Source organism: Sordaria macrospora, chromosome 1 (genome assembly GCF_033870435.1).
Source record: "Sordaria macrospora chromosome 1, complete sequence".
Taxonomy (NCBI): Eukaryota; Fungi; Ascomycota; class Sordariomycetes; order Sordariales; family Sordariaceae; genus Sordaria; species Sordaria macrospora.
Genome location: NC_089371.1, coordinates 3,698,432 through 3,720,991, shown reverse-complemented (window position 1 = coordinate 3,720,991; position 22,560 = coordinate 3,698,432). Strand labels below are relative to the sequence as shown.

General features: G+C 50.8%; 6 protein-coding genes across 6 annotated transcripts; 1 reads left to right on the top strand and 5 right to left on the bottom strand.

The window, feature by feature from the left end:
• Positions 1–2,989: 2,989 nt before the first annotated feature.
• Positions 2,990–5,750, bottom strand: SMAC4_04222 (uncharacterized protein). The gene is made up of 9 exons (XM_066090075.1): positions 5,079–5,750; positions 4,942–5,018; positions 4,686–4,884; positions 4,549–4,623; positions 4,169–4,395; positions 3,981–4,092; positions 3,800–3,927; positions 3,572–3,733; positions 2,990–3,488 (listed from the first exon to the last, which is right to left on the bottom strand). Exons 1-9 carry the CDS (start codon positions 5,516–5,518, stop codon positions 3,394–3,396), a joined length of 1,515 nt encoding a protein of 504 aa, XP_065945639.1. The 5' UTR covers positions 5,519–5,750; the 3' UTR covers positions 2,990–3,393.
• Positions 5,751–6,636: 886 nt separating this feature from the next.
• SMAC4_04223 (uncharacterized protein) lies at positions 6,637–8,580 on the bottom strand. The gene is made up of 5 exons (XM_066090076.1): positions 8,469–8,580; positions 8,023–8,078; positions 7,651–7,724; positions 7,207–7,424; positions 6,637–7,072 (listed from the first exon to the last, which is right to left on the bottom strand). The coding sequence occupies exons 3-5, from the start codon at positions 7,712–7,714 to the stop codon at positions 7,067–7,069; spliced, it is 288 nt and encodes a 95-aa protein (XP_065945638.1). The 5' UTR covers positions 7,715–7,724; positions 8,023–8,078; positions 8,469–8,580; the 3' UTR covers positions 6,637–7,066.
• Positions 8,581–8,662: 82 nt separating this feature from the next.
• On the bottom strand, positions 8,663–12,158 carry SMAC4_04224 (uncharacterized protein). The gene is made up of 3 exons (XM_024655632.2): positions 11,706–12,158; positions 11,472–11,637; positions 8,663–11,401 (listed from the first exon to the last, which is right to left on the bottom strand). The coding sequence occupies exons 1-3, from the start codon at positions 11,842–11,844 to the stop codon at positions 11,014–11,016; spliced, it is 693 nt and encodes a 230-aa protein (XP_024510909.1). The 5' UTR covers positions 11,845–12,158; the 3' UTR covers positions 8,663–11,013.
• Positions 12,159–12,217: 59 nt separating this feature from the next.
• On the top strand, positions 12,218–17,519 carry SMAC4_04225 (uncharacterized protein). Its single transcript, XM_066090077.1, has 3 exons — positions 12,218–12,943; positions 13,043–13,154; positions 13,220–17,519. Exons 1-3 carry the CDS (start codon positions 12,876–12,878, stop codon positions 17,318–17,320), a joined length of 4,281 nt encoding a protein of 1,426 aa, XP_065945637.1. The 5' UTR covers positions 12,218–12,875; the 3' UTR covers positions 17,321–17,519.
• A 99-nt stretch (positions 17,520–17,618) lies between these two features.
• Positions 17,619–19,015, bottom strand: SMAC4_12605 (uncharacterized protein; the record flags this gene model as incomplete). The annotated part of the gene is made up of 3 exons (XM_066091072.1): positions 17,619–18,376; positions 18,466–18,716; positions 18,781–19,015. 3 exons carry the CDS (start codon positions 19,013–19,015, stop codon positions 17,963–17,965), a joined length of 900 nt encoding a protein of 299 aa, XP_065945636.1. The 3' UTR covers positions 17,619–17,962.
• Positions 19,016–19,914: 899 nt separating this feature from the next.
• SMAC4_04226 (uncharacterized protein) lies at positions 19,915–22,074 on the bottom strand (the record flags this gene model as incomplete). Its single annotated transcript, XM_003350873.2, has 2 exons — positions 21,727–22,074; positions 19,915–21,379 (listed from the first exon to the last, which is right to left on the bottom strand). Exons 1-2 carry the CDS (start codon positions 21,765–21,767, stop codon positions 19,915–19,917), a joined length of 1,506 nt encoding a protein of 501 aa, XP_003350921.2. The 5' UTR covers positions 21,768–22,074.
• Between the last annotated feature and the right edge of the window lie 486 nt (positions 22,075–22,560).

Here is a 22,560-nt window from a genome sequence, read left to right as displayed (position 1 = left end):
GGTACCCAAATGAACATGTGATCAAAATCCCCATATTACAAATGTTAGTCTCATATAAATTTATTACAAATTGAAATATATATATCATTATTATCAAAATGTTAATTAACTCTATACGAATAAATAAAATAAAATAATTTCAATAACTAGATAATTATACGTAAGAAAGTACAATTACTATCAATATCCACTATTACTAACTACTATAATAAAGGTTTTAGGGCACGTTGAAAGAGTATTACTAATTACAATTCTATACAGACAATTGTATTAATAGGCTTTTGTAAACTCTCTAGTATATATTATACTATACGGGTATGGAGGAAGAAAGTAATATATATTTATAATTATATTCTCATAAAGCTATTACGAGTTGTTAGTAGTTATATCTTTACTTCTATGCTCATTATTGTAAAGAGGATAAGAGCTACTATAATTGCGCTTATTCAATATTCTTCAACTATTATTATAATACTCATGATAGTAGTACTAATTGTACTCTTCTCTTGTCTACTTTTAATTCGTTCTTTAACAATACTTATCGCTGCGTAAGAATTTATATATTTTATAGTAGTAACGAAGCTATCTGTTTAAAACACTGCAACTTTATTTATATTTATACTACTGCTTAAGTAGCTATGATCCTCTTTATTATTTTTACTAGTTGCACAAAGGTATTATAAGAAGGATTATAGTGTACGCTAGTAGTAGAAGTAGAAGAGGTGTAGTATTAAGGACTCGTTAATTTTTATTCTTTATTTATAGAGTATACTACTAGTACTTATTAAGAACTACTTTAAGGTTAAGCTCTTTATAAATACGTAGGAACTTGTTAGATAATAGCTGCCAAGATGTATAAATTAGTAGGGGTAATTAATGCAAGAGATTACTATAAGAATTAACTTTTACTTTCTTTAGTTTCAAATATTAATAACAGTCAATATAATATTTAATTTCAAACTCCTTATTAATACGAATAAATTACAAAGTCTCGTACTAATAGAGCAAACTATACTTGATTCGAAAGTCGCCGTTATACTTAGTAACTACTTTTTTATTACTGAAAGTTTCTAGTGCGTATTGTTACTAGCGAGCTATTAAATCAAAACCTGCAAAACTGGTAATATATTATAATTTAGTAAAAATATTATAATTATAGTTAATAATCTTCTTGAATATCTAATTTATATACTTCGTCTGGTAGTTTTCTTCAAAATAAGAGAGCGTCTCGTTAATAGCATTAATTAACTAATTAAAATAGATATTGTCATCGAATGCACTCGGATGCTTCTTCTGGGACAAACTATATAAGACCACTTGAGCAGCCAAACTGCCAACTTCAGTTACTTGTATTCTTTTGGAACATAGCCTAGTAGTGTAGTGGTCCGCCAGCGCTATAACATTTATTATCATTATTTGTAAAGCTACTCTTTGCGTAATATAAATATATTGACTTCTACCAGAAAATTAGTTAAATCAACAATTTCAATTGTCATTTATATAAGATAAACTGCTAGTTAGTATATACTCTTCCTATAACACTCCTCAATATTATAATTTATATCGACATATAAAAGAAGCTGTAGAAATTTGTACAATATAACATTATAATAATAGTAGTTGTCACGGCGCTGGCAGACCACTACATTACTAGGCTATGTTCTAAAAGGATACAAGTAACCGAAGCTGGCAATTCGGTCACTCAAGTGGTCTTATATAGTTGTGATGGCGGTCAAGAGGCACAACTATAAGGCTGCTATCCTAGTAGTTATTAATAATAAAGTTTATAAATATCACCACCCACCAAATTACTGTATAGCTAACCTAGCTAGGCATAGCAACGTAGAAGTTTGAGTTACATATTTATATAGGTATTGCAGATTTATCCAAATTATACAGTAGATTTAGGCGTCTCAACTAGTCTCATTCACTCAGATCCGCGTTTTTTCGGCTAGCGCCGTAAAGAACTATCCAAAAGACTTACTAAGGCTTGGCGCTTGGCGCTTACTACCCGGATTGAAAAAAAGAGGTCCTCTCGGTCCTTTAGAGAGCGGCTGTTTTGAGAGGCTAGTCTTAACCCGATCCTCAGTGCCTGAGAACGGGGCAGGCATGCACGTACGTACCTACCTTGGGCACCGCATCCACGCTTCTCTGAAAAATCCAAGGCATCGAGAACACTTCGACATGACCGATCTGGTGGGACCATTGGGCTGATACCTTGGAAATTTATGTAAACTACCTATAAACTGCTTGGCTTTACTAGGATGCCGATATGTCTGAAGTTAACGACGACTCTCGAGCCACTACAGTACTATCCAGACCTTAAAGTCATACGGGAGTATCACACCGCTTGTAGGTAGGCCAGTACGTGTAGATAGGGCACGTGTTGGCTGTATTGCACGCCCATTACCCAGCAGACCTCGTGGGACGAGATAGTATGGGACGCTTGCAATAGCGGTGGGAATGGGATCAAACTGACCTCTAGTTATGACTCCACTCTTCACCACACATATCCACCCCCTTCAGCTGCCACAAGCGACTCGACCGACTCTACCTACCTCCTGATACGATGTATAGCAAGCAACCAATACGCAGGTGGCCTATTCATCCTCGACATGACCTGTTGTGGATATGTTTTAGGTAGCAAGGCCAGAACTCAATGTAGGGCTGGGTAGAAATGGGCAACCATACATGATTCCTCCTCGCTACCTCTGTATACAGTGAAGCCCGCCATACCAGCTTGTTTATCCCGCTCTGACTACCTCAACGAAGACCGAAGTAAATTAAGAGAGGCAACACAGATCATGAGGCTAGCTTTGAGCTACGCCCTTGCACTGCCTCCCCACAGACCTCACTGATACATGTCAAACCCAGAAGGAAACCAATTTGGGAAAATGAGTGTCAAACTACAAGTGGGTCAGACACCTAAAACAAAGAATATGACATCCACCACTAGCTATTTAGCACATATGAATACCACATGGAGCTACATTACTTTAGGCCAGCGAACCTAAGAACACTTCGAGTGCAACTTGGTCAGGGGACTAGTGCTGTTCAGCAAATTTGGGAGAATAGTCTCTATTAGCCTCGTGTCGAAAAACGGCTACCACCACGCCGACAACTGCTCCTGTAGCTCTCGAGGGAGCGTGGAAATGGAAAGTGCGTTTCTTGGTTGAGATAATAAGCTTCTTTGTGAGTTACCCAGAATAATGAGGAGCTCATTTCGGCTGTACGCTGCTATCTCATCCGCCATTTTGCCAAGGGAAACAGGACGAGGAGATTTGCTCCTACGAAGCAAGCCCAGCTCAAAAGTCATCACTCACAGGCACACACCGCTCACAACGATATTCCAGAAGGTACACTTCATTCAAACAATGCGGGGGCTGGTTGGTTTCATCCCCCCGACGGACCCGTACCGGTCTCTGGGGTTCCGGATGAGCCTCCGGATAGCTCCATAGCTGAAAAGGCCTCTTTGAATTTGGAGGCGCCTATGTCCCAGACGGAAAGGGCATTAGCCGTGAAACTGAAATTGTGAAGTCAGGGTAACAGTATATGCCCCCTGGAGACGTACCTTGTTCTGTCACAAAATATATCTCGAATGCCTTGGACTTATTTTGCCGCTGAACTTCTTGTCGGTAGTTCCTACAAAAGACATAAAGCTGTATGTTTCTCAACCAAACACGATGCTTCGAACGCCGACTGATCCATGTTGAAGACTGTGACTGGGCCGTTACTAGTGGCATTCGTATTAGCACCCATGAAACAGAGTCATGGTTTTCTTTATTTCTTTTCGTCTCACCAAATGCAGTCCAAACTGGACATTGCTTGAGTTCACCATCCCATACTGCAGCATGAAGACGAATGCCATGGGTTTGCTGATCCTCGTACACAACTAGCGAGTGCTTGTACCCGTCGTCCACAATTTGTCTGCACTTCCAAGTCAGTAGTGCCCGGATCAGGCTTCCTAGGCTCTGACGTACGCTTGGAAGAGCCGTTTCTCTCTTTGTAATTGGAACTCGGTTGGAGCAATTTGGACAGTTAGCCTGTTGCGAGCCTTGAGTGCGACAAAAGTGCAATAGAAGAGCACCATCTCTGAAGATATGTGACTGATTAGCTGGACCGATCCCACATTATCGTAAAATAGGTAGTTGCAACACGGAAAGCTTACCTTCCCATGTGATAAAATAAAACGCCGCCCACAGCTTGCTACATTGTTCCGAACGGCTCCAACGTTTAAGCTGCAGCGCGCTACCTTCGCGCCCAATACAAAGCTCGTGAACCCCATAGGAAGAGAACCAGGCTACTTCACCCTGGAGACTGCGGATAAGAAGGTAAGGGGCTTGGTCGATCGGGTTGAGGTACGCCACCACGGACGTCTTCTCGTTGTCGAAAGGCCTGGATCGACTCTGTCAGTACATCAACTTTGAACCTTGCTGACCCGAGCACGAAGCAACAGATCCAGAGTTTGCTTCACACAAAGCCGGGTAACGGTAGGTAGCTGACAGTTCAGATACACGGCGAATGAAGACTTCAGAACTATAGACTCACCGCCGGAAAAGAACTTTGGGTTCTAGAGGTATGGCAAGTTGATCCCGTCGAAAGAATGGGCCGCATGCCATTGACCTATTACGCCCTAATATATCAGATGCGATCACTCATTTATTCTTATGTAGTATAGTACTCACGGTTTGACATGTTTGAGCACAGTTCGAGAGGCTAGTGGGAGCGAGAATATTTGTTCGGCCCAATGTGCATTCTGATCCTGTGTAATTAGCATCCAAGCTGGTGAATCAGGCTGGAGGCCGATACAGACTGGATCGGGAACGATTGCCAAAGATACTATTTCGGCAGGACTGACGGAGTCAACTTGCTGTGGCGATGGGGCTGCGTATGGATGTTAGTTGTCCCTACAGGCAAAGAAGGTCAAGTTAGGCCACTTACGGATCCCTCGTTTCTCTCTCAGCCCAACAAGATGGCCACGGAGCGTCTCAAGTGCATTCGGATCGAAGCTCGGAGACCTAGACAAATGTTAGAGCGCAATTACTCTCGCATAATCGCCCGTCAAGATATCCATTTACCTGTTAAGAAGGTACCCTAACATGCCCAGAAAATTGTTGTAAAGAAGAAAACGCTGGGGAAGTGGAACACCCCCGGCTTCTTCTGTCATCTGGTTATACATCTTCCGCCACCGGATCTCGCGAGTGAGGGTTCTATCTTCATAATAACCCATAATATCGTTCAGGGTACGACACAAGCATGGCAAAATGATATCCAAGTAGCTGAGGACAAGAGGGACGCGCTCGATGTGAGACGGGGAATGATTGGCGAGATCGCGGAGCCGCCTGCTCGAATCCCGAATTCCCCCAGCCAAGGCGATGAGGTGACCGTGGAATGACTCCGGGAGCGCCTCCCGTAGTTGATCTAACGCCGCGGCCACAATGGCAGCTCGCTCGGCCTCATGGCAACAACTCTGAAATAGCTGTGTCTGGGGAGGTATGCCGATGTTGGCGTGATCCATGACGCTGAAGTGAGCCTGTAGACAACTGGACGAGCTTTGATCGACGAACCGAGCCGTGGCCGGCAACAAGGTATGCACTGGAGAGTTAGTTCGCAGAAATCGGATGGCTCATAATGGGTGGTTAGGATTTGGCGCTGTTCCTTGCCAGGACTGGTCAATCAGGCAGCGCCGCCAACCAGGCTCGAGTGCTGATATTGAGCGAAGTGTTTGCCCACCTCACTGTCCTTTCTGCCACGACTGGTTATACCCTGCCTAATAGTATGGCTGGGTTGATGTCGCGAGATCCGAGTGCTAACAGCGTATAGACATGTAAGATGACCGGACGAGGGTCGGACCGCGACACAAGGCGGGACGAAGGGTTGCACACCGGCGCCCTCGACAAGAGACCATTGAGTGACAGGTAGGTACGTACTCAGATATCAGAAGGGACAAAGTCTCAGCCGGTTGACCATGCAGGATTCTCGGCTGCGGTTAGTTGGCCTAACCGACCTACTTGGCGCCCAATGTACACAAAATCAGTGGGACAGTAGGTCTAAAGCCTTGAACTCGTGGGACTTGATCTGCGCGAGACAAATCCATAAATGCCCAGTTTGTAGCTGATATCGTGGACGGGGAGGCTTTCCGTGTGTGACTGGGATGTGCTGCACGAAATGCATGCGGATACGATAGCGGGTGAGAAGTCAATGACTGCGACCAAAGGGCAAAACACCGCTCTTTACGGCAAATGGGCCGCATGTTTAGGAGAAGAGCAATATGTAGACATGGCCCAGGATCTGTTGCCTCGTCGAGCCTAGCTAGTATCGCATGCATGGAACCATTTTGGTTTGTTCAGTTCTTTAAGTGAAAGCCATTCGCAGTGTAGTAAGGGAGGCCCTTGTCCACAAAGCTCGCAGTTAACCGCATGCATTTTGTCGACTGTAATAGTTCAGTTAGCCCTCGATACCACTTGCATCTCCATCCATGGACCGGACAGTAGTGGTTCTCACCATTGAGCTCCAGAAGAACGATGACGTTCGCATCCAACCGAGGCATACCAGACAGTCTTAGCGAGGCCTCTAGCAATAGCTGTGCCAGCAAGAAGTCTATAGTCGTGCGTCAATCAACAGCAACCGCGACAAATGGGACTGTTTGATCATTCGAGCAGTAGCCTATATTAACCAGTTCCGCGCCCCCCCCCCAAAAAAAAAGCGTCAACCAGTATTTGAACCCTTATACGACGTGGGCGATACATCATCGTTGACCGCGCAATCGTTCAAGTCCATCCATGGCAACTCTTGATCCCCTGCCATTGCGTGCGCACCTGTTCCCGAATATCAAAACTGAGATTTGTTGTACAAGCTAGCCAGCGAATGAGCTGACTGATTCGATCCCCCAATGGAGGGATAGCTTTGTCCCTTGATCATAGCAAAGCTCGTGCAAACCATGGCGTAAAAAAGGAAATCCCGTGGCACCGTAACAACACCGTCCGTCCCAAAATACAAGGTCAAATAAAGAAAGCCTCGTTTGCTGATCGCAGTGTCTTGCTCTGGTCAAATATCAACGTGTTTTTCAAGACTGAATTCCGCGAGCGCAATCGAGTCGGCGAGAAGGGTTCAATCACGAAGACTCCTCCTCGTCGGCCTCGGCCTATGCGCCTCATGATCAGTTTCCGTTGCCAGTAGAGTTAGGATAACGTTGGGGTGACTCACGTTGTAAGCCTGCTTCTCGTCCTCATAACGCTTCTTATCAGCGGCAGCCTTGGCCTCATAGGGAGCACGCTGCTTGTCGCTGAGGGCCTTCCACCTCTCACCAAGAATCTTGCCAACCTGACCGAAAGTGACGCCGGGGTTTTCTTCACGAACGTTCTCGCGCTGCTCATTGGCGAAGAACATGTAGGCAGAGAGGCCACGCTTGGGGGCGTTGGGGTCTTGAATAGCACAAGTCAGCAACAACGAGCTGCGAAACAGCAAGAGCGACCACCTGTATGTCTTGTTATCAGCTGCAATCGAAGGCCACCGCAAGCGTTGCATGCGGGCCTTGTCATGAAGCGTGACCATACAAGACAAGCAACCAGGTTGCTGCTGGTGATATGTGATTGGGATAGCATCGTATCGAGCGCTCCGTAGGGGAAGTATTGTGTTGCGACAACTCACCCTTCTTCGCGCGGCGCTTCTCGACCTTGCCGGTGGTCTTGCTTTTGGCGGCGGCCTTGGGCATATTGTCTGATCTGCAAATTAGGAATATTGTTAGTAAACAGCCATCGATTGAGACCGTGTCACAACGCATGTGAAATGATTGATGGAGTCTAGGAGTCTCGGTAGTAAACTGCGGTTTTGTCCGACTTCAGACAAGCTGCACAGTGAACAAAAAGACACGAGCAGAAGATGCGGATGTATATGCTCGTTTGCCCGCGCGAGTACGGCACTCGAAGCTGTCGAGACAATTGGCATGCAACCGCTGATGAAAAGGACAGGCGTAATGCAATGTTGAAGCATCAATGAATGCCACATAAGCGACAAACGTACTTGATTTTTTGTTTTTTTTGCTGAAAATGCAAGTGCTTGAATGCGTGGTGATGCTGCTGTTGAGAGATTGTGCCACCCTGGTCAGCGATCGCGGTACGTTGTGATGTTTTTCTTGACGCGAGACCGGAGACGTGTGTGGGCAGCGCAAAGTGAGCTCCCGGCGTGGTGCGAAGGTGGTGGCAGGTCCTATGGAAGCTTTGCGTGGATACGGCGACGCGCAGACTCTCAAGCTTGGGAGTGCTGAGCACCGACGCGCAAAGCAACAAGCGTGCGCCAGCTTCGTTTTGGATGGCAACAGCGAGGTGGGCAGCGAGGTTGGCCGGTTGCATGGGGCCCAATGGCAGTTCCGCTTGGATAGAGGCAGGCAAAGGCCAAAAGGTCAAATGCCAGATGGACGCGAGTACTTGTGAAATTGCTGGTGTTGGCTGAGGAAAGGAGGTACTCACATACGCGTGCAATGGACGTGGGAAAATGGGTATCGAGTTGGGCGTGGTGAGCGGTGCGCTTCGTTTGTATGGGAAAAGAGGAGGGAGTTTTGTGAGAGAGAGGAGGGGGCGACGCTTTGCCTGGTATTTTACTATGGGCGGCTGATTGAAGGGGCGGGGGAACCTACCTTCCTTCTTCATAACAAAAAAGGGTGCAGCGGCCGGCTGATTTTTGCAGCGTGATTTGGGAGGGAGGCGAGGGCACCCACTCATTCATCCCTCTTCGGACCGGGCCACTCAATTGCACTGCAGTCAATGGCTGGCGGCCTGGCGCTGGTCAAGCGCCAACGCAAGTACCAGTACATGCCCCATGTTGCCCACCTGCGCCGTGTGGCCGTACTGTGTACTTTACCTGGCTCGTGCTTCCGGGGTGTGGACTGCGGAGCGCTTGAGGTTTCGGCCTGCCAGCTTCCAGTGCAGCCCGTGCCAATTCCAATTTCCAGCTCCCAGTTCCAGTTCCAGTTCCAGTTCCAAATTCCAATTCCAACTCTCCAGCTCCAGCCAGGGTCAGCCCAATCCAGCTTCCGGTTCTATGGAGGCTACCCGCGTCACCTAGAGCAGGTACTGTCACTCCCATCTTCTGACAGGCTCCCGTCGCGGCACTCCCGTCAGTCACTTGCTTGATTGCCATCCCATACGTCCCAACCCCATCATCGTCTGGTCTGGTCTGGATGCATTCGGCGCAGTCGGCTGCCGTGCTTTTCTTGGACATGGTCGAGCGCCCGGCTTCCGTCCCATGAGGTGCTGGCCTTTTTGGACGAGGTGAACACTGGGCAGGCTGGCACACACCCGTCACTTTTCTCTCACACTCAACCCGCCATCGTCGCTCTCGTCCGTATCTTCTTTCTTGGGAATGGCAGGCTGCCCTGTCGCCAACGCCTGCTTGTTATTGGGCGTCATGGACACACCAAGAGGACGCCTGGTCACTCGGGGATGGGCTGCACTCCCTCATTCCATGAACCGCCCTGCCTCGATCAAATAGCCATTGGGTATGTGAAATACCCAGTACTGATGAGCATACCCAGTACGGCCTCACTGCCCGCCAGGTGGCCCTCGTTTCGACTCGCGAAGCTCCTCTGCAAGGGCTTTGGAATGACCTGTATGAGACCCGCAGCTTGACCAAGCTTCCCGTGGCTCTCAAGTCTAGCAGGAGGGCCTGAAATCTCGCGCCGTTTTCATCATCTCTCCCTGGCCTGTTCACATAGGATGTCATGGATACGTTCAAGGGTAGCGAGTCTATGTAAGCTGCCCAGGTAGGATTGAACATCATGGGCCAGTGTTGGTTTACCAAAGGTATTTTAGCAGTCGTCTCCTAAGGTAAGACGGGCCTCTTGATCTTGCAGCGAGGAGGCGGTTGAGGTGTGCGGACATTTGCTAACAGTCCCACGCCATCAATGTCAGCCACAGTTCAGCTGTTGTTGGCGCACCGTTTCTCGTCCACTCGCGTCCTTCGGTTCTGCGTCGCTGCGAGACATGGAGAGCGGCGAGCAGAGCCTGCCCTTCTTCGAGTTGCTACGCTTGTCTATTGGTACCACAGAACAATCCGTACCACCCAGACTACTGACGGTATATGGAACGGAGTACCTACCATACAATACCTGAATCCGGGCGGCCTTGTAATGCGGAGACACGGCCATCAAGCCATGACATGTTTCACCCCAGAAACGGCCACAGTCTCGCTTGGTGAAGGTTCGTCACCCATTACTGCATGGTGCGGTTGCTCCCCCCTTTTTTTTTTCTTCTCCTCGCTGCTTATTTTTCCGACCAAGAAGATACGATACAAATTTCGGGATGCTGCCCCCTTTGTTCAGGAACATTATGGCATCACAACATGCTTGAAGAGTGGGCGGAAGAGCATGGCGCCGACCAAATCGGGACAGATAGCACACAGCAAGTACTACAGTCGAACCCCCTGAAATTGCATACTCCAGATATTGCATATACGCCAGTTAGTGCATAGAATTGGTTGTCTGGAACCCCCTGCTCACGCCAATATCCGGGTCCAGGAACTGCATATATGTCACTTATTGCATAGAATTTTCTGGTCTGGATTACATGCAGAATCAGAGGGTTCGACTGTACTAGTAAGGCCTGTTGCTTGGCGCTTATTCTTTCAACAGGACAACTTTGTTTTCCGCAAACAATGATCAGCCGCTGAATGCAAACCCAGCTTTTCCCAGAAGAAGAGCGGAAGCCCGGTATCGATTGTCGTCGAAAGCGGGACTCGAGCATACCAACAACCTTGTGCCAGTTGAAGCGAAGCGCCTGGATGCTTTCCACGCCCATCCAGCCAGCTTCACCAAGCCAGAGTCGTTTCACAGCAAACGGCAATAGTATGCATGACTTTGTGACTCGGACATGGCTACTTTGTAATCATGGGTTGTCCTTGGCTGTTCAAATGGGGCATTAAGAATCGTGCCAACATGACCGATTGTCCACAACCTCTCGACTGCCATACTGGGTCGTGGCTCTTTGGAGGTACCGGGCATGTTACTTTTTGTTTTCATTACTGGCCTTTGGTGGGCAGATCCGGCGGGTCGAGGACCAAACCTCGAAGTCGTTCATCTCGGACCCAATCGACGCCGCTGCCGGCTACCAGCACGCTCGTAGCTCCCTTGATCGTCTTCCATCTCTGGCGGCTCACCTGTAGCTCACCCTTCGTTTTATCCAGCTGTCTTTGAAGCTTGGTGGCTCCATCCACTTCTACGTCAGTAGCGCCGGTAGTTTTTGACAATCTCAAGAGTTCTGAAGCCAATGTCGCGTTCTGCTGACCAACTCGGATACGGTTAAGTTCGAGTGTCAACATACGATCTCTGACTTCATACGAGGCTGAAGCTTGCTGAGCCGCTTTGGCAGATACTTGATCCCGCCGCTGGATCAATGGCAAGATGTCACTTTAAAAAAACAGACGTCAGCGATATCCGAAAAAGCGATGGCAGATCCTAACCACAGTGGAAAACGGACCGTTCTACCGGGGAAGCCTGAGTTCCGCCATGAACAGCTCTCAGTATAGGCCGGACCACAATGGCGCTTTCAAAAACGTAGTCCCGCAATTCAAGAGCCGCCTTTGCTTCGAGTAGTTCAGTGCGAGCCTCATCCACTTGTGTATGTCCTGTAAAGGATGTAGGACCTATGAAGCGCCCATGGTCAGAAACATCACAAGACCGCGGCGAGGGGGGGATACATCGAGTTGCTGACTTTGTGGGTTGGAGTGATCTTGCTGGGCCTGCAGAAGGCCTATCTGAATACGTAGCTCCTGCAGTCTGTCATAGAGTGCCAGCGCTTCTTCCTCCGTCTCTGAAAGGCGAGGGGTTGGATCGTGGATAAGAGCCGACATGGCCGATTAGTGGAGCGTCGCGGCTGTTTGGAGGCGACTGGGGAGATACAGCTGAATGGTGATGGTAGAATGTACGGCGCAGTTTGCAAAGTTGAAGGTGAAAGAAAGGCCGGTCCAGATTGCTACAACCTACAGTTCGTTCCAGAACAGGTCCGGGTGGATGAGGCAGAACTTCACTACAGGCGTAAGCCAAGAAGTGGACTGCTAGATATGGATATGCGCGTAGGACGCCGTGGGACGCGTCTGAAGCGAAGGGCGGCTCAACTCATGAAATCAAAGCAACCACGACTGGTAGTTGTACTGGCATCCTGGTCAAAAAAAGAAAAGAAAAAAAGGAAGAAAAAAAAGAAAACAATGATGAACACCAAGCTGGCTGGGTGTTCAAGCTCTGAGCGCCCCCTGTGGCATCATCATAAAGCACCCGACTCCATGCTTATGTGAACTGCTTGTACACTAGTGTAGGTTGAAAGACAGCAGAGGGGGCATCACCTACAAGAGAGAAGAGTCTTGACGTTGACATGCATCTAGGAAGTAGGGAACTTATAATCGATAGGAGAGGTAGGTACCACGTAAGGCAGTGGACAACGTGAGATACCTTAGACGGGATGTACGGAGAATCCACATACAGAATAAAGGTAAAGGTAAGTGCATCCGTTGCAGATTTGGCAGCAGGAAGTCAGGCAGCTACCGAGCGTCCTGGACGGGAGCTGCCCCTGGTGTCGGTGCTGGGCGGGCTCAGCGGGGTGCTAGGGCCGTTGCGGATCTGGCCTCCACAGGGTCCGGGGACTGCTTGGTTCTATCCATTGCCAGTCTGCCACTTCCACCCACTTCCCCACGTCGACGTCCAACCCTCCACCCGCCGACCGACGGCCGCCATCACAGACCGGAGAACACTCCATCCGGCGCCAACCTGTCTCGATTCTACGTGACCACTCGGCGTTGCTCTCACACTCATCAACCCCCATCCGGTCCGCCGACTCGGGCTGCTTCCCTCTTTCACCGTGGAGGCGACTTGAGAAGCATGCGTGAAAATGGTTACCCATGTGTTGATCGCCCATACGGGCCAGCGCCTTGAAATTAACAGTCGCACCATCACATCGTACGCCTCTCCCCCAGTGCCCACAGTCCATCGTTTTCTCACGTGACACTTGTCATGAATGCGTAGCGTTCGGTTTACCACTTGCTGACGTCCCTTAAGATTAGATGGCCTCAAAGAATCAGTGGCTAGCCAGAGCTCCATTCCTGTCGAGTGCTTGATCGCCCTGACACCCCAGGGAAAGTCTCTCAGATGGCAGCCGACACAGCCAGAGGTTCGCACATCTAGATGATCTTGTCAGAGCGCTGTGCTTCGTCGCATCTAACGCTGGGCCAACAGACCGAAATCTACATATATGACAGCCGACTGACACAACCACCCCAACCCGGGGCCTCGCCGCCTCCCATATCCGAACTGCCTGTTCCCCGATACAATGCGCCGAGCCCGCCTAACTCTATCCAGGACACGCGGTCCATCCCAGCATGGCAGAAGCTCTTCGAGACACGCCGTGCCTGGGCTTTTGATGTTGTGGAGGACTGCGCGAGGATGGACGCCGCCACGCGGGAGCGCTATGCAGAGATGGACGTCATGCTACGATGCCTGGATGCCGCTGTAGCAAATCTGGAGAACGCCGTAAAAGGGCTCGAGAACAAATACGTCGAACTGAAGGAGTGGTCGACATCAGCACAGGCCGATTACAGTGCGTTGGCGACAGGCTTGGATCGATATCTTTCGCTGGCCCGGGGCATCGCCATCTCGTCCAGCATGGCCCAGTTCATGACGTGCCGTGACCATGGTGGTTGGAAAGGGCGTCCAACACAGCGACAAAGCACACTTGAAGACCTTGTTGATCTGGAACACGCGCGGCAAGCGGGGAAACTCGCCCCCTCTGCATTGCGCAGGTTCAAGGATCGCATCAACAACCTGGACAAGGCGGCAACTCGTTTGTTCCAAGACGCTGACACTTTAATGCACAAATTTGAGGCGACCATGTCTCGCTCGGCCCTATCCCATGACGGCGAATCGTCACACCTTCTTCAGGATATTGAGGCATTGGCCAACAAGATCGACAACGACTACCATGTAACCTTAGAGTACACAAGCTCCACCCGGGACACGCTTCTTCAAGTTTCTAAAACAGCGGCACACCACACCGAGCGGCTACTGCCTAGCATTCAAAAGCGCGCACTAGAAATGGGTGATATGTTGTGCTACGCCACCAAGGCGCGAAATAGCCTCGCCGCCGAATCCATCGAGTTTATGCGTAGTATCACCGAGATCACAAGCGATAGCCACAGCGTAAAATCCCAAATCTCCGGGGCTGGCCAGGAGGATGAACTCGCTACCTTCGATCATTTGCGGCTCATCCAACAGATACCGTATTTGTACGCCTCGTATGTGGCAGAGGCCGTCAAGCGGCGGGAGTGGCTGGACAAAGTCAAACAAGATTCAACTACACTTGCCAATGAGATGGCTGTCTTCCATGAAGAAGAGGCAAAAAGGAGGCGACGCTGGCATAAGTCAATCGGGGCCATTTTTGGTCCTGAAACTCCGACGGCTGACAGCAAGGTTCCAAGTCTCGAAATCAACCTTCGAGGAGACGATGGCGAATGGCCCCTGATGACGAGAAATGATCTGGACGACTTCTTCAACGCCTTGCGAAACCAAAAGACCGATTCCGATCTTGTAGTCGAAATCGAAAAGCTCATTGCAGACATGGACAACCCAACAAGGCAACAGTCAAGGCGGATGAAAGCCTTCAAGAATGGCAGCGTCCACGAGACTGCTCTCGGACGAAGCGGACTGCTCGTACGAGGTGACGATGATTTGCTCCGCTCCTTACAGGCAGACAAAACAAGGCTTGAAAGTAAACTAAAGACTGCGGAAAGCCGAGTACGCCGGCTAGAAGATCTACTTCATCGGCAGACGCAGGCTTCCAGGCCGAACATTGGCAGCCTTTTTCAAAACGTTAGCCAGCAAGTTCTAGACCACAACGACTCATCTAGCTCCCTTAGATCACCCCGTATTATTGACGACCGCGGGGGCTCATCAGATGGACTCGACACGCTTATTCAACGAACACAGCAACTGGAGACCGAACTGAGCACCGAGAGGGAGCGGTGCGCAACCCTACAGGGAGAGATCAACGCATTAACGACACTGCATAACGACCTAAAAGGCCAAATGGACGAAGCGAACTCCACCAAGAAGGATCTCTTACAGAATATGGAAGCACTCAAACGGGAGTTCACAGAGGAGCGAAAGTCGCTCGAAGAAGAGGTCAAGCAGCTAAAGGCCAGGCTTGAGTACACAGAAGACGAAATCGAACACTTTGGCGAGTCACGGGAAAACGAAAAGGCATCATACAATGAAAAGGTTCACTTTCTTGAGCTCGAGGTGGAGCGGCTTACCAGCGAAAGACGGGATGAGTCTCTCAAAGCGGATGGCCAGGTGGAGTTTCTCCGAAATGAAGCAAAGCTACAACGGGAGCGTATCGCGGCGCAGGATGTCGAACTTCGAGCTGCTAATGAGGAGATCAGAGTGCTCAACAAGCGACTGGAAGCTGTGACTGAGGATAGGCAAAAGCACAAACTGACCCTTGAGGATATATGGGAACGTTTGGCACCTGCTGATGCCGTTCCTGCGGAATTGCCTGACCTCTTGGAAGGAATCACCAGAAAAGCTGCCGATATTCTAAACACAAAGCAAGGCGTGGAGGGGGACATGTCCCTCATGAAGCTCAACGTGGACACGTTGCAAAATGACATTAAGACGCTTCGTTCGGAGATGGAATCCACCAAGGATAGACTTGTGTCGGAGGAATCAGCCTCATTGCGCCTACGCGAAAAACTGTCGGAAGAAAGGGCGAAGGTGGTTGCCATGGAGGGCGAACTGGCCCATGGACGTGAACAGTTATGCGAACTTCGGGTCAAAATTGCCGATGGAGAAACTGGGTCCGAGTTCATGCGGAAAAAGTTAGAAGACGAGGAACAGAAGCTCGCTACTACGACAGAGGAACTAGCTGCTCGGAAATCCCAAGTGCAGAGTCTGGAGGAAGAGGTTATGCATTTCAACGCAAAGCTTCATCAAACCCAGACACAGCTATCGGAACTCTCCACGCGGGTTGATGCACGCACAGAATGTGCCAAGGATCTAACACAACGTCTTTGGTCACAGAACGACCGCCTTACTCGTTTGCTTGAGCGGCTTGGGTTTTCTATTTCCCGTGAGGAGGATGGTACCATGCACGTTCAGAAAATACCCCGATCCGAGCGCTCATCGGCAACAGCTGCGAACCCGAATGATTCAGATCCCAGCTCATCACTCCGTCGTTCCAGTACGCTCAAGGCCCGGCCCGTTACTGACAATGCGGATATGGAGTTGTTGCAATGGATGAGTGGTGCAACTCCGGAGGCTGAACTGGAAAAGTACAGGGCCTTTATGGGCTCGTTCGGGTCGTTTGACATGGATGTCTTTGCGGATGCGGTGTACCGGCGTGTCAAAGACGTCGAGCATATGGCACGAAAGTTGCAACGAGAAGCGCGAGCGTACCGCGAGAAAGCACACAGCTTCCAGAAAGAGGCTCACGACAAGATTGCCTTCAAACACTTCAAGGAGGGCGACCTTGCTTTGTTCCTGCCTACGCGGAATCAGTCGACGGGCGCTTGGGCTGCCTTTAACGTCGGGTTTCCACACTACTTTTTACGCGAGCAGGACTCGCATCGTTTGCGCAATCGTGAATGGCTTGTTGCCCGAATTATGCGCATCCAAGAGCGGGTGGTCGATTTATCCAAATCCCTACAACATGATCAGGTAGGGGAGACGAGGAAAGATGGTGCCAGGGGAGAAACGGATTCTCTTGACGAAGACGAGAATGACAACCCGTTCGACCTTTCCGATGGCCTACGATGGTACTTGATCGAGGCTGTTGAAGACAAGTCCGGGGCCCCGTCCACTCCAGGTTTGGCTAAGAGCACTGTTGCGGCAAACAATGTCGAAGCAATGGCCGATTCCAGAGCCCGAGGGCTCACTGGACGTGGAGGCACGCCGTCAGGGATCGAAGGCGTCAGCAAGACACTGTCCAAAAGTCTCGAGAGTCGTCGGTCCAGCACGGGTTCCAGGAAGACCCTGCCGTTTGCGATTGGCGCATCGTCGAGAGGTCGTGAAAGCGCCCTCGCAAGTGAGACGAACTCACTCCGTGCAGTTCCGGCAGACAACAATAACAACAACTCAGCACCAGCGACTGCAGCTCAAAAACATATGTCACCCACAGACAAGCTTCTAGATGTAGCTCTGCAGGACGCCCCTCACCAAACAAACGCTATTGCAGTGGAGGGTGGTAGCGGGACCATGGCCGCAGGAAGCGATCAGGCTACTCTACAGCCATCGCAGTCTCATTCTGAGGTTCGCAACGAGATAGACTCTCTGATAGGGCCTTGAATGCATCTCAAAATGTATACTGACGGGTTGTATGCCCGCTGCGGTCAGGGCGGGACACAAGAACAGAATGCCATCGTTAGCAACCATTTTAGGAAGAGTAGAATCTGGGAATTACTATGGAGTATAGACGTCAACTGCGAGATAGGATGACAGGTAGTAAGATCGAAAGCCGATCAGAGCTAAGGAGAGCGCGGGCTTTCTGTTACCATGACTGCTCACGAGTGCGTGGCATGGATAGCGGTGCTGTGTCGAGTGCGGGCCGCGGGAAACATTAAGAACATGGTTTTTTTTTTTTTGGGATATATTCATCATTCTGGCCCAGCATACACTTTGGCGTGGCCATGGGACAATGACTGCCGGGTGTTCTCGACCGCACAGCATGTGAGTTCGCATCATTAACGTTTTGGTATGCTTCAGTATGATATCGTACAAATAATACAGTGCATCCATCTTCACATTATGGTTGGGGGGAGTAAACAAAGGATGGAAGGACGGGCCAAGTCTGTTAGTGTACAAGACACATACATGGGTAGCTAAGATGCTGGCTTGAGCATGAAGGCGTTGTTGTCTCATCCGCAGCACACAACCTCTTGGCTGCGTGATATGTGCGGGCTACATGAAAAGGTGGAAGACGTTCGGTCCTCACTGGGCGCTGGGCACGATCTGGACCGATTTGCGAACAGTCAGACCCGTAGCAACCGCGATCTCAATGTCCCACCGGCCAAGATGTGTAATGCGATCATTGCCATCAGCCAAGCCCACTATCTTGACGCTTGATGGTCTAAGAACAATGCGGCTGGCATCCTCATGGCCAGAAATCAGAGCCTTGATCTGGTTGAGAATATCGGTGCTCGAGACGGAGCCAAAGATGGCCCCCTCAGCCTTTGTTGAGGAAGGGGTCTGGGGCGTGGGGGTCGGCGCACTCCTGGCAATTAGAGGCGAAATCTTGGGTTCCTCGGCGAGCTTCGGCTGAGGAACTGGAATCGGCACGGGTTCGCGGTGGAAGGTAAGGGTGTCAGGGATGAGCTCGGATAGCAGGGCGTGAGCAGTTTCGGGCTGTTTGGCAGTCACACGGGTTAGCACCGGTCGTTAGTCATTGAAGCACAGAAAAGCAGGAGGATATGAAGAGCTGGGAGGGTCATTACAGTAACGTCCTGGACCTTGACCTGGGGGGTCTGGATTTCCGGGACCGGTTCCTCTCCCATCCTTAGCTCCTCGGGCGCCTTTCTGGTAGCGGCTTCGAGGGCGCTCATAATGACAAAGGTGCGGTCAACTTCGCCGATGGCATCGCGTGTGAGGCCGAGCTCTTGGAAGCGAGCAGGCGTCATGTACTCTGCCTTGTTCTTGGGGAACCACTCGTTGCGCATACGGCCGCGCTCGGTGCGGAAGATAGCATCTGGTTGGCAATGACGAGGTCCCAGTTAGCTTGCACAGTCCCAGCAAGGGAATTTCGTCCTTACGTTTGCGACCGAACTTGGGAATGTCTTCAAGCAGGCGGACAACCACGCCCTGGTCTTGGAGGCGCAACCGGTTTGACGCGGCACGGGTCTGGATGTGGACAATGGGCCGGGCCACCGGTACAGCACGAGCGCGGGGCTCGCCGTGACTGGCGGCAGTAGTGGCACCAAAAGGTTGCGCAAGACGGCGCAAGCATGCCAGGCACGTTGGCCACTTGGTCAGCGCGGATGCCGTCATTTTGAGGTGTGGTGGTGGTCGACCGGCGTCGTCGGAGCAGCCGCGTGAAGATCGGACAAGCGGATTGGGTTGGTCCGGCGATGGGTCGTGGTCTGCCGTCCGGATTGCGGCCTGGCTAGGCGCGAGCTGGCGCGGGACTGCGTGCGGTCTTCAAGGTTACCCAAAAATTTCGGGGACGGAAGCCCCACGGTTGCGCGGCAGAGCTCCATACCGGATGGAACCTCGATGGGCAGCCCCTGGAGCGGGACCCGGAACTCAGGGCGCCAAGACTGCCAAAACCCCGCCAATAAGTATACTACATACTTGTACATGCCCCTTGCACTTACTGGGTACTATACAGTCCAATACTGGTTTGTTTGTTAGCTCAAGCCGTCGGTCCAATGTCCCAGGAGTTGTTATATCTAGCTGACTCGTTTCGTTCTGTAATCAAGGTCTATATCTACTTGGATACGTAATTTCGGAGCTTCAATATGCTATAAGGAATATTGTTGATGCTTTCCAGTCCGTACAACTTGTGAGGTCTGGGACAGTTTGGAATAGATCTTGTCCAGTACATACGCTCGGAGTACCGACTACCGTAACAAACAAGCCGGAGTTAGATTGAACGAGTCGTCTGAACAGGGAAAATGAATGAGGGTTAGGGTGCATAAACTCTTCCTCTCTATGGTTAGATATACTTGCTAAAGAGCAAAGTAACATCGTTATGTCAAGCTCATTCCATGATCATGTCAAGCTCATGTACTTACTCTTTTTCGTAGCCGGATGCTCTACAAGAGGCTTACGAATTATGGTACAGAAAGGTGGTTGCTTGTCCACTTAAGCCTCCAAATCCCAAATGCTGATCAGCAAGAAGATCTCGCTTCCGTGACAGTAACACCAAGTCCCCGCGGCAGCGCATGTTACGGCAAATTTTGGCCATGCACTGGGCCGCCTTGGTCCATCCATAACTGCAAATCATGAGCTACACCTTCGACAAGTCCTGACTCAATGATACCGTCCTGCCAGCTCAGGGCAATGCTTATGGGGCCCCCTATAACGCCCGAAACGCTAGCACAGAGAGCCGGCCCCGCGACTATGGCGCACTGCGACATTACAGACCGTAATATCTGCCATCTTGAACGAGTTTCTGCCATTATATTGGCAGTGTCCTCCGGACTGCCTCGCAGCGATCCGATGTTGGACACCTCGTATGTCGACTCCCGCGGCTTGTTCGCCTTGTTAAGCCAGAAAGTGCGCCAGTCGGTAATCCAACTAAGCATACTTACCATGTCGTCTTGAGGAATTGTCTCGACCCGTTCTTTGAGTTCTTGACGCAAGGTTCGAGCAAGGCTCCAAATAATCTCTCCGCTTGCTTGCTCCCGCAACCCCGAAACACGAGAAGAGTCGAAACTGTGCGACGCCGAAGTAACCAGTACGCCAAAGAAATCGGCGGCATCAGTCACATGAGATCCGGACTGGACAAAGGGACGCAGGTCTATAGGAGTGCAGCTTTGGAACGACGTGGCTGTCTCTGCTGGTAAGCGTCGAGCAAGAGATGTGAGAATTAGCACATGAAGTAAAGGGGTGAGTGTGGTGCCGTTCGCCCTGCAATTGGCAAGAAGCTGTGACACAGCTTTTGCAGGGATGGTAACCAGACGGAGTCTGGTTTGGTAAGGGTCAGATCTGACCGGTGCACCCGTCCATGGAAGGTCGGTCGCTGGTTTGCGAAGCCAGCCCGACGCGAATTCATTCCACAACGTGCCAGCAATAAATCTCCAAGACGTGGTGAATTTGACGAGCTCCTCCTGGGGTGGCAGAATGTGTCCATGATGAGGCTTGCCGGGCATCCGTAGAACGTGGTCCTCTAGGCACGAGAGACGGGCTGATGGCTTGTTCAATTCGTCTAAGAGGCTGGCCTGGAAAATGGCTGTGCTCCTTCCATCAGCAAGAGAATGGTGGATGGCAAGCACAATGTCGAGCATCAGCCTGTCCTCACTCTGGGACGGCCGAGGGTCATAGACGACAAGCACCCTCCAAGGCGGTCGGGTTCCGACGTCTGGCCACAACTGGTTGTGTTGGGCTTCTAGCACATGGAGTAGGTGTGAGTCGCGAGCCTGAAAATCAAGTTCGGCAGGCAGTTCCACACACTCCAGGTGGTAGGAAAGATCCAAAGAGGGCACCGACGCAAAGTAAGGGCGAGATGTTTCATCGCCAGTGATCACCACTCTCAGCCGGGGCAGCCGGAGGACCAGGTTTGCAACTGCAACCTCCAACACGTCGGGGACACTCTTGCCTTGGAGCGCAGACCAAGGAACGGCATAGCGACAGGTATTGGCTAGGCACCGATAGAAGCCCAACGCATGCCTTGAGGACGAGTAAATCTCACTGAGAACAGCGGCGGGATATAACCGTAACGATTAGCCTTGGGGTGAGTTTGTCAAGAGCGGAGCGGAGGGGGCGAGCCGGCTTTGGAGATTGAGAAGGGGGGCTGGGATTCGGGAAACAGAAACAGGACTGGCCCATGCAGGGAGCGGACGGAGGTGGTTGAGACGGCGCAGTGCATACAGACGGAAGCAGAGGGATGAGAGGCCATCCGATGATGGACGACCTTTCCACACCCTTACGCGGAGTGGCGCCGGCCACCACCCAACGACGACGGGATGAGGGGAAGCGGGATAGGTAGATGGCAGAGGAGGGCGAAGGGGATGGGCTGGGATGGGTTGGCAACATACCATGGCCCAAGAGGCCGGATCGGCTGGGGGATGTTCGTCATCTGCGGGCGCTAACAACAAGGTACCACGTGTGGAAGAGGTAGTCTGGTGTCTAGATCGACACTTTGTCCACTAGTATGGGAAATGCCGTGGTGTGGTAGATGTGTGCTATGTTATGGGCAGGTTAAAAGAGGTGGGTAGGCTCAATTGACTCGACGATTACTCGCTTGGTAGTGTACACTGTAGGGATACCTCCAGTCATGTGAACCCAGATAACCCGGCTGTGAAACCGCCAGGCTGTCAGTCCATAAACCGCGTCTACCATTCAGCTCACGCAGCGTTGCTTGAGTGGTGTCTCAGTGACCCTTGTTGTTATCAATGATTGAGCCTGATGAGATGCTGCCGACAGCCTCATGAAATGCCGATTGCATTCGGTGTATGCAAACCAAGTTGGGTTGAAGACCGGGGGCCGCGACCGATTGGAGGGCCTCTTGACGGGACGGCGGGGTGTTGGAAACATTTACCTCTAACCACGTTAAGTCACTGCCTTACATGTACGTACGGTACATTGGCACCCGACCCTGGCTCTCGCACGTGCTGTGCTAGGTAGGCACATCACCGTACACTATCTCTCCTAGCTACCTTACGTTACGCGTATTGGTTGTACACACAGTTGTACCTACCTCAAAACACCTGGCGCTAGTGCGCCCGCCTCCCATTCGCAGAGGGCGCTCGACTCTTTTGGTATTTAGCTTCATATCGCGGATTGGCGACGGTAGAAAGACGACTTTTGACTTTTGCAAGGTACGCTGCCAATGCGAATGTTTTAATTCCAGCCCAATGGAGAGCAATGCC

Excerpts from the sequence above, each read along its gene's own strand:
- SMAC4_04222 (XM_066090075.1), bottom strand. The coding sequence starts at position 5,518 with ATGGATCACGCCAACATCGGCATACCTCCCCAGACACAGCTATTTCAG. Across the intron at positions 5,019-5,078 it reads TTAGGGTACCTTCTTAACAG|GTCTCCGAGCTTCGATCCGA; the intron begins GTAAATGGATAT and ends ACATTTGTCTAG. Across the intron at positions 4,885-4,941 it reads GAGAGAGAAACGAGGGATCC|CCCCATCGCCACAGCAAGTT; the intron begins GTAAGTGGCCTA and ends ATCCATACGCAG.
- SMAC4_04223 (XM_066090076.1), bottom strand. The coding sequence starts at position 7,714 with ATGCCCAAGGCCGCCGCCAAAAGCAAGACCACCGGCAAGGTCGAGAAG. Across the intron at positions 7,425-7,650 it reads GAAGCGCCGCGCGAAGAAGG|ACCCCAACGCCCCCAAGCGT; the intron begins GTGAGTTGTCGC and ends GTGCTATTCAAG.
- SMAC4_04224 (XM_024655632.2), bottom strand. The coding sequence starts at position 11,844 with ATGTCGGCTCTTATCCACGATCCAACCCCTCGCCTTTCAGAGACGGAG. Across the intron at positions 11,638-11,705 it reads AGATCACTCCAACCCACAAA|GTCCTACATCCTTTACAGGA; the intron begins GTCAGCAACTCG and ends GGCGCTTCATAG. Across the intron at positions 11,402-11,471 it reads CAGGCTTCCCCGGTAGAACG|TGACATCTTGCCATTGATCC; the intron begins GTCCGTTTTCCA and ends GTTTTTTTAAAG.
- SMAC4_04225 (XM_066090077.1), top strand. The coding sequence starts at position 12,876 with ATGGTTACCCATGTGTTGATCGCCCATACGGGCCAGCGCCTTGAAATT. Across the intron at positions 12,944-13,042 it reads AACAGTCGCACCATCACATC|ATTAGATGGCCTCAAAGAAT; the intron begins GTACGCCTCTCC and ends ACGTCCCTTAAG. Across the intron at positions 13,155-13,219 it reads GGCAGCCGACACAGCCAGAG|ACCGAAATCTACATATATGA; the intron begins GTTCGCACATCT and ends CTGGGCCAACAG.